Source organism: Lygodium microphyllum, chromosome 2, assembly GCF_053477565.2.
Source record: "Lygodium microphyllum isolate KBCC chromosome 2, Lygodium_microphyllum_v1.1.10, whole genome shotgun sequence".
In the NCBI taxonomy this organism is placed as follows: Eukaryota; Viridiplantae; Streptophyta; class Polypodiopsida; order Schizaeales; family Lygodiaceae; genus Lygodium; species Lygodium microphyllum.
The window spans coordinates 15,781,050-15,791,126 of record NC_141136.1 but is presented as its reverse complement, the minus strand read 5'-3'; the positions used below and the strand labels follow the sequence as shown (position 1 = coordinate 15,791,126).

Here is a 10,077-nt window from a genome sequence, read left to right as displayed (position 1 = left end):
CTCAAATCCTGGTTGTTGAGCCACGTACACCTCCTCCTTGAGGTCACCATTTAAGAACGCTGACTTAACATCCATTTGGTACACTGACCACTTCTTGTAGGCAGCCACTACAAGTACTGTGTGAATAGTAGTCATTCTGGCAATTGGGGCAAATGACTCTTGAAAATCAAATCCTTCAACTTGTGAAAATCCTTGGGCAACCAGTCTAGCTTTGCACTTTTCTAAGGTACCATCAGCCTTGTCATTTACCTTCCAAATCCACTTGGTGCCAATAACCTTCCGCTTTGCTGGTCGATCCACTAGCTCCCAAGTGTCATTCTTTATTATATTGTCATACTTCACCTACATAGTAGCCTTCCATGATGGATCTGCAAGTGCTTCTTCTAAGTCAATTGGCTCATTTACTTCTCTCATAATCTCAACCATCAAAGCCATATTGACTATGTGAGCAGAAGCCCTCCTTTGCTCCTCTATTCTCTGAGACCTCCTTGGTCCGTCTGCCTTCTCCTCAACAGATGCAGGCATAGGATTATTGTGGCCATAGAGCTGCTTCACTCAGCGCGACAATGGCTTTTCCGCTGGGATGATGTCAGGTTGGTGAAATTTTTCCTCATCATCTGAAGATGATGCTTCCTCCTCCTTAAGGATAGGGATAGCTCTCGGGACAGGTTCATAGTGGACTACTTTTTCGCTTGATGATAAAGTGGAAGAACTTGCCTTCTCCTCCTCCATTGTATGCGGCTCCTCCTTGAACACCACATCACGGCTCGCGATGATCTTCTTTGCCTCTTGGTCATATAATTTGTAAGCCTTTTGCTCATCACTATAACCCAAGAAGATACATTTTCTGCTTTTTGGTTTTAACTTGTTTCTCTTCTCATCTAAAACAAGTGCATAACATTCATATCCAAAAAATTTGAAATGTGAGATAGATGATTTCTTACCAGTGTAAGCCTCATGTGGTGTTTTTTCCTTGAGAGCCTTTGTGTAGCTCTGATTTAGAATATAGACACAACAATAAGAGAAGAATCAGAAAATTCTTTAACTCCAAAAAACTGATACAAAGATGGCTCTGTCCACCCATGCGCTTCCACTGTGTGAAGCTTAGATGGCGATCTAGACAGAAGATAGATGAAGAGCTTAAGGCAAGCTGGAACAACTCTTAACTGGGTGAAAGATGAGTGATCAATGGCTGTGAAGGGGTTTAGCTTTTATAGCTTGCGAAGGCCATTAGGTCGGCCTGACAGACCTACCATATAAGCCTCCACTAGTCGGCCAAGGAATATTCCCACTCCGCAACTCGATGCAATGCACCTTGAGTTGCTACCAACTTAATCAAATGAAAGAAAAATAATTTAAATTTTAAAAGATTTAATAAAGACAAAACCAAGTGATTTCATTTCATATGGCTCAGTAGAGTAATCAATTTGATAGATCTTATAAATATATCCAAGACAGACACATGCACAAACTTGAAATAGCCCAACACAAACTTAAACTATGGCTCAATATACACACTAATATATGAATAATCTTTACTGAACATAATTCAAAAGCTATAAGTAACATCTCAAAATCTCATACATACATCAATTTGTTGATAGAATATGATAAGTCGCTCCATCATTAAAAAAACATGTATTTGAATGCATAAATCTTTGTAAATATCCTCTACAAGTTTTCAAAAACACTTCAACCTTGTAATTGCGATTTTATTACATCAATAAAATATAGTATAAGTATTGCCTAAAATCCAAGAGAATCTTTATTGTCTATACTATATCTACCAAAGGTAGAGATCAAGAATCAAACAACAAAACTCAATAGATGCCCTATTCTCCATTTTTAACTTGTTGCCCTGTTCTTAACTAATAATAACAACCCAAAATGGTCCACATGAAGAGCATAAACCCATTAAAACTCCTTTTTGATGATGATTAAGGAAGATTTTAACAATGTTCGAGATCAAGAATCAAGTGAAAGATCACCTCCAAGACCTTGTAAGAGATAAAGATCTTGGAGGACAGCTTGCTACCTTCTCTTTCCATATGTTTCCCTATTTCAAGACAATCTCAATACTCTTCTCTCCCCTCTCCAATGCATGAGCCTTCAACCCACTTACTTTCTTTGACTCTTTCCTCCACCTTTCTCTTTTGCACTCTCCCAGTTAGCATGCCATTGCCTTCGCCTTTATGGCCATGTTGAACAACAACTGCCCAAGTCCCGTTGACACCCCTAAATCTACATTGAATGGTCCTCTTAATCTCATGCTTTATTCTTCACCATATAGCCACAAAACAAGTCACTTAAGGGACTATTAACCACTACTCAACGCTACAAGGTCATTAACCCCCAAGATTCCATCGACTAACTCCTATTATCAAGACAATGAGCAAGTTAGAGAAATCCACTATCTAAGAAGTCTGTCACTTATGATTCTATCGACAAAGCATGAACTCTTCCACAAGACAAAGCATATCCTGCTTTCACACTTTGTCAAAAATCCCATGATATCGTGCTATAGTACTATCAAAACTTAGAGTATACAACTTCCAAGGCCACAGAGTTGTTGACCAATTGTGGTACACCACTTTGACTCGTAGAGTTGCCAAGAATCAAAGTACTTTCCTTGAGGAGCCTTGCAATGTTCTGTACAATAGTAAAACCTGCATCCTTACCATCATTCTTTTGACCCAATTCGAAATGAGACAGACTACATGTCAAAACATTGAAACTCACTACTAAGAGGGAACATCCACAACCAAAAATAGGCACACTGCAATATGTCAAACATTGAACTGCACTACCAAAAGGAAAGTGCGTATTGCCCATACCATGCTGACCTCTTGATTGAGATACATACCATGTTGCTAAAGTGAACCTTCTCAATTCCAAATAAAAGTACCATTTGAAAATTACTTTTTCATGAACTTACCACAAATTTTATGTTCAAGCTTGTCATTCTCAAATAGAAATCTGTATCAAGCCTTGGAGAAATGCCAATGGAATGACTCTACTACAAAAAGCATTTGTACAAGTGGCCAATGTCATTGGATGAATTCAAACATAAGTTCAAAAATTTTCCCCTAAGATTGACACCACGGCAAAAGTGTCCTTTGAAAATTATACAAAAGCTGAACAATGACTTGGAATCTGGAGTTTTCATCAGCGTGGAAGATGCATACAACACTTAACTTCAAGAATTTGGCTGGAAGCCAGCTGCCCATGACTTTTTTGTTCCATGATAGCTTCCACTAAGGCTAGTAGCCTTCCCATTCTCATCAAACTTGGGCAAATTTCTTGAAATAGGAAATGGCTCGTAGTATTACATCCACTGCACACTTAAATGGAGTTGAAGAGAGAAAGGTCTGAACCTCACATTTGAGACAATATAAATCAACTCAAACAGCAAATTTAATGCATAGGAACACTCATTCAATTTTTCCTCCCATGATATGGACTGTGTTCATCTTCCACGAAGGACTATGGGGCTTCCATGAAAGCAAATAATAAAGTTCTCAGATTTAGTGTACAACCCAGCTGGCCACAACGCATGATACCGGTAGAATAATTCCCCATTAATTCCCCATACTTGATGAGACTACATGAAAGCTCAAAAACAAGTTGTGCAAGAAATCAAGATCCACTCGAGTCACTAAAGCTTCGCATGTAAGCAGCTTACTTTAAGAGAGCCCTCAATGACCTGTAATCTACAATCTTGCACATCAAGCAAAATCAGTAGGTGTGTCAGATACCTGCAAGTAGTTAAGTAGACATGATGTATAAATAGAGAATTTAAATTGTGACAGTGTTGGACAAGTATTGTCACAAGCATGTTCAAAAATTAGGTTACTTTTGTGATATATGTCTGTTTGCAAGTCCATAGTTTTATCTGCTTTTGGGAATGGCAATAGCCTGCTGTGATTTACTATGATAAGGGCTCACTACCATGCACTGACAAGTCACCCGCAACTGCATCTATCCTTCATAAACCAAAATTACCAGGACTATCGTCAAGCTGCGCTTCGTCTTCAATTCCAACTTCAACAATGTCCTGTTCAAGTCATTAATCACTACATCATGTCTTGGGCACTATCTTGGGCTCGGGCAGGCCTTGAAAATGGATGTACAATGTCATGATGAGATACTAACCGGGATACGCTTCTGCAGGTAGTTGCTTAGTCTTGCTAGAACAATGGACCTCTCATGCCAGAACCGGCCTTTCAATTGAAGCTTCAGGAAAGGCCCATCCAGGTCAGCCAATTCTGCCACACCTAACATCATGAAAGATCCAAACTCAGAAAGACAGAAAAATCATGTGTTTCAGGTCAGCCCGTTGTGCTGCACCTGGAGACATAAAAAATTCAAACTCAGATAAATTCAAAAAAATCACACAAATCAGGTCAGCTGATTCTGCCAAGCCTAAATTCATGAAAGATCAAAACTCAGAAAGACAGAAAAAGTACACAAATCAGGCCAATCAATTCTGCCACGCCTGACACCATGAAAGAATCACAGATAACAGAAGACAATATATATTCAATTTCTGCCATCATCATTCAAAGCATGAGACAGATGAAATGGCATCAGTCTTCCATCAATGCCTTGCATTCAGTACTTCAGACATTTGATAGCAGCAATCTCTCATGTAAGAAAACGGTTACCATTACACACCTGTGATCCCCACAGAAGTATCAAAGATCTGCAGGAGGTCGCTTCTCGCGTCTAGCAGAACTTGCCGGACATTATCCTCTGTGAGGTCCAGAGGTTCTGAGTTTGCTCTGATAGAGCACGCTGACGATGATGCTGATGATGAGGAGGAGGAGCTTCTTCTTGCCTTCCTCCAATGGCCCTCGCCTCTGCGCACCTTGATTCCTGAAAGTCCTGCCTCGACAGCACCCCGTGAGAAGCTTACCAAAGGGCATGGGGATAAGGTAAGTCCGTGTGTTACTGTGCATGTGGCCATATCCATCCATGCACAACGGCGAATAATCCACCCGTAGGACATATACACCAAGTTTTAAAGTCATTCCCAATGTGAAATTACCACAACATCATCAGCACCATTGCATACCTAGCTAGGTGCAATTGGGGCAAGGGCCTTACAAACCAAAGGTTTGGACAAATTCTCACTATATTTTCCACATTAAGAATTACGACAACATCATGAACTTTTACGAGGGAGAGACTGCACACCTAGCCAGGTGCGGTTGAGAGCACGGGGTTGTTGGCCCAAGGTTGGGGGCTGGAAGTCCCGTGCCCCCAACTATGCCTAGCTAGGGATACAGTCCTCTCGGAGCAAAGCTTACAATGTGAACACTAGAGGGAGAAAAAGGGAAATGAGCCTCTTTTCCCGCATGGGAATATTTCAAAAACTTCATATGATATTGAGGCACAAGGATCAATCATCTCCATAGTCCAAGTCATATCCATGCACAAGGATGAATAATCTGTTATGGAAATTGCTATGAAAGTAAGATGATTTTATATTTATTAATTGGTAGATTTTCATTGTCAATTTTTCACATAATCGAGACTTCTTACATGTAAGATAGATGGTAGGGAACTAATATGTTTTGTGTTGTGGTGAGAAATTTATTTGGTGAAATTAAGTGAATTAAAATTTTTGACAAGTACTTTATATATGAATTATAAATTTAAGTTTCTTTAGTGGTAATTTTAGCTAAATCATTAGGGTTTAGTACCACCATTAATTCATTTGATTTAATCTCATATAAATAATATTAGAGTACTTATGCTTTTATCAAAATAAGTTTTATGGAATGCTTTGTTATTTTCTTTATGTGGTCAATTTCTAGATAACTTTCCTACCTTTCTTTGTAAAAGCAATAGGATCATATACAAAACAAGAGAACAGGGTAAAAACTTAGTTTTATTATTTCTCCCTCATTAGAAGTTGAAATTCAAAGCTCTCAGAATTGTTTGGAATTTTAATACGTTTTCTTAACGTGATAGTGATACCAAAATGTCATGATTTGGTGCATAGAACTCTCTACAGCAATTACATCAAGTTATAGGAAACCACTTGATACACAAAACTTTATATTTTGATTCCTATTTGAATTTTCTTTGCAATTAGATATATGATATGCATATAAATAGCTATGTAAATCAATATTCTATAATGCAGGATGGGAAACCATGTTTTTTGTCATAGGGGAGGTTGGGCCCTACCGTATATTTTTCTCTTGTTCTTCGTGAATTTATTAACTTATTCAAAAAAAATTATGTTTAATTGTTAGCCATGGCTTGATGCATTATATTGGCCCTGCTACAAACCTTAGTCTTATGTTATTTGCGGTGATTGCGAAGATAATCCTCTCACACAACCCGAAATGAGTGAAAAGGAGTGTTAGTTATTGAATTGACTTTGTCTAAGTTTCCTACAATGAATGGGAAATTTTGATAACCAAAACACCAACAAAACTGAATAACTATGCCTCTTGTAGCCTCAAATACACAAAAATCACACACTAAGTAGAGCATCGACAAACATCAAACATAAAGATTTGAGTATGGGAAAAAAACATAAACTCTTTTAATCTTCGTACCTCCACTTTTTGTGATGAGACATCGAACAAATTTATTTTTTGTGCTTGAAGACATTCGAAAGAAGTTTACCTAGCTCCAAAAATTTTGTATATGACCCTCCTTTTCTCACACTAGGGGAGTTTTGAGGTCTTGAAAATGCCTTGTAAAAGCGATCCTAAAGAGAGAAAATATTTTATTTTTTAATTTTTTTTAAAAATTGTATGTTGGTAAGTAAATATATCAAAAAAAAATTAATAAGTCATTGTTGTGATATTCTCGTGGTCACATCAAACTTAGAAATCTAAGTCGCCATAAAGGTGACAAAGATTGTCATAATGGTCTAGAATCTTAGTCTCAGTAGTTTCATATGTGAAGAAGTCTTTAGATGCCTCATGAAGTTGTATGCCTCATGAGGTGTAGTTATGTAGGCAGTTTTCATACACGACCTGAAGAGGTATTTGTGGTGTCTGTCACGTTTTGATCATTCCTTATGCTTATGAGTGGTTGTATGATGGATATTCATGATAATATATGAGATCTAATATTTTTGGCACCATGATTCTCTTTGTGTTTCTACTTTACTTTAAGCATATTCTCCGATTTATATATTTGATTTGTTATGCGCGAGACAAGAGAAGAGAAGAGAGGAGATGATGGAGAGCTTCTTCTCCTTGATCCCTCACCCTCACACACTCACTCCCTCACACTCTCACACTCCCTCTCTCATACACACACAAGCAAGCAAGAAGGAGAGAAGAAGAGACCACTTTTGCCACACACCAAAGAATAAGCTCCTCATTCACTTTTTGAGTTTATATACAAAACCCTAAATCCCCTGGACACCCATTTCCTTTTTTATACGAGCGAGCATCTTGCCAAGGTCCTCTTTCTCTATCCCTTCTAGTTGCCTTATCCCTTCACCTATGTCCCTTTAGACTTTACAACTTGCACAAGAGGGAGCCTGGTGCTTTTATAAAATGAATTACATTGCGCCCCGTTGTTGCAATGTGTAGGGTTGAAGGTCACCATAGGGGTTTGGCAAGAAAACTGGACAAGATAGATGGAGATGTGCCTTCAAGAGATAAGTAGATTACAGTGAATGTTTAAAGGTTCAAGAGGTACTTCATGGTCAATCACAAGGGTTTGAGAGAGAAGAATGTATGGGAGTTCGAGAGCTTAGACTCCGGAGATGGTAGAGATAAGAGAAGGGTTGAAGGTTTCAAGCCAAGTTCTTAAAGATGTTGATAGAGCTTCCAACTGCATGTTCTTAGCAAAGATCACAAGAGTATTATCTCATAAGTTCTAACTCAAATCAAACTTGTTTTCTTGACTGTAAGAGCAATTTAAAAAAACAAGTACAATATGCTGTCATGTATCATAAACAACTTTGCATCCCATCATTCATACATGATGCCATAGCATGAATCAACTTTGCATGATTACATTCGATGTAGACTGTTAGAAACAAAAGCTTATGAGTCAATTACAAGGCTTGTAGGGCAAAGAGACTTGCTTCAAGAGAGCTTCAAATTGAGTTCTTGATAAGGATAAGTTACCACAGCCAAGAAATAAGAGAAAAAAAGCTCCTCTTAATTCAACTCAAAGCATCTATGAATGATCTACAAGCATTGCCCTACCATAGGGATACATAATACTTGCATATTTTGACAAGATGTCTTCTATAGAGTAAGAAATGAATTAAAAGAACAATGCTGTAGCTAATTCTCTGAATATGGCTGAAGATATCAGCCCCAAATTAGCCCAAATATCTTTCAGAATTCACCTCTCTGATGATAGCATAAACTTCCCCTAACATGGTGTCGGTGTAAGATATTGAAGACGTAGAAGAATACTCCAAAAAAGAATTAGAAAACGTAGAAGAATACTAACAGAGATGAAGTCTGTCAAGAAAAAATAACTCTAATAGACAAAAACGTGCATAAAATAATACCTTCCTCTATGTTGCTGAGATCGCCAATCTGATGCCTCCCTTGACTCTGAAAGGGGGGTAAAGTACTAGCACAACTAGCCAGAATTCTTCCAGATCACTCCTTCTTCATCTCTCCCTTCGGAGTGCTGTTTAGTGCCTGAAAAAAGTGATTGCGTGTCACATGATTTCGTCAATCTCTCTTTCTACATAAAATAATCTCAAATTGGATGAAAGCTACATGCTTTCTTTTACATGGCATCCTAATATAGAAGTTATCTATAGTTTTATGGATTTTTACAAGAGATAATATCAAAAATATAAAAAAATAGCTAAAATCTAATATTTTTGAACCATGGACACTAACACTAATGTCTAAAATGACATTGGCTCTCTAAATCAATAAGAAAGTCACACTCAAGATTTTTTTACATGGTGTGCATGTAGCGGCACGACATCCACCCCCTCCTAACCTGCACATCCTCTTGCATATGCCAAAGTCTTACGGACCTATAGTGTCAAAAGAAGTATCTTCTGCCATGTCAATGTCTTCATCTTCTGTCTCTTCTTCTTCCTTTAGGTCTTCATGCTCTTGAATTATATCCAAGTCTTCTAACTCATATGTTAAACTTTCTCTTCGTTTGAAGAGCTTGATTCTTTTTCCAGCTACAGGTATCTTTATGCTGGTCCCATCCAATTCAGCCAATGAATATGTGGCATTGTCATGAATGACCTTTACCACATACGGGCCAAACCAACGCTTTACCATCTTCCTAGAAGCACTGTATTGATTTTCTAGGTTGCTGTCATAAATAAGCACCCAATCATTTTCTTGAATTGCTTTTGGTCGAAGTTGATGTCGCTTATCAAATCTTCTTTTGTTTTTTAGTCTTGCTGCCTTTAGCTTCTCAATAGCTGCTTGAACATCTTCAGGCCTTCTTTCTAGCTGCCATATGTGCAAAGTCAGGAACTCTTCTCTACTGATGCCTTCCTCCCAATGTAGAAGACTCCATGTGAGAATAGATTCTTCAAAACTTTGCTAGAGCTTTGAGAATAGGTTGGTACCCTCTCTCACTCTTCCCGTTGCCTTTAGGGTTGTAGGCTGATGTTAAAGCCAACTTAATACCCAATCAAGCAAAGAAGTTGCATGCCTCATCAGCATTCAACTCTCCTCTATTTGCAGTAACTTTACCCACACAACCATATCTACAAAACACTTCTTCAAGCAAAAAACGACAAGCAGCTTGAGTGGTCTTAGTTGTCAAGGCTTTGCCTTCAACTTGATTAGTTAGATCCTCTCTTGCAAGCACTAAATATCGCATATTCCATATTCCTGTAGACATGGTTACAAGATCAATAACCCATCTATAATGTATAGACAAGGGATAAGTCGGTTGTAACCCATCTCGATGCTCGACCATAGAATACATCTGACACACATAACAGGTTTCAACAAAATGTGCTATGTCTCGATACATGTTTTGCCACCAATATTTTTCTTTGACTTTACTAAAGGTTTCCCATATGCCTCTATGGCCAGCCCACAGGCTTTCATGAAATTCCTTCATTACCTGTTGTTGCAATCTTTTGTTACCTAA

At 38.2% G+C, this 10,077-nt stretch overlaps 1 protein-coding gene across 2 annotated transcripts; it reads right to left on the bottom strand.

Annotated features, from left to right (window-relative positions):
* Positions 1–3,173: 3,173 nt before the first annotated feature.
* Positions 3,174–5,044, bottom strand: LOC148039508 (uncharacterized). Of its 2 annotated transcripts, none has more exons than XM_087691344.1 (4): positions 4,675–5,044; positions 4,153–4,274; positions 4,003–4,054; positions 3,174–3,717 (listed from the first exon to the last, which is right to left on the bottom strand). In XM_087691344.1, exons 1-4 carry the CDS (start codon positions 5,006–5,008, stop codon positions 3,656–3,658), a joined length of 570 nt encoding a protein of 189 aa, XP_087547470.1. In that variant the 5' UTR covers positions 5,009–5,044; the 3' UTR covers positions 3,174–3,655. The 2 variants fall into 2 exon arrangements, with proteins under 2 accessions (XP_087547470.1, XP_087547478.1); XM_087691352.1 differs by having other exon boundaries at positions 3,174–3,710; positions 4,675–5,042.
* Between the last annotated feature and the right edge of the window lie 5,033 nt (positions 5,045–10,077).

Bases quoted from the DNA above. Each gene is read 5' to 3' on its own strand.
- LOC148039508 (XM_087691344.1), bottom strand. From the start codon at position 5,008: ATGTCCTACGGGTGGATTATTCGCCGTTGTGCATGGATGGATATGGCC. The intron at 4,275-4,674 runs GTGTGTAATGGT...TCATGATGTTAG, and splicing joins TACTTCTGTGGGGATCACAG to GTGTGGCAGAATTGGCTGAC. The intron at 4,055-4,152 runs GTTAGTATCTCA...TGACTTGAACAG, and splicing joins ACCTGCAGAAGCGTATCCCG to GACATTGTTGAAGTTGGAAT.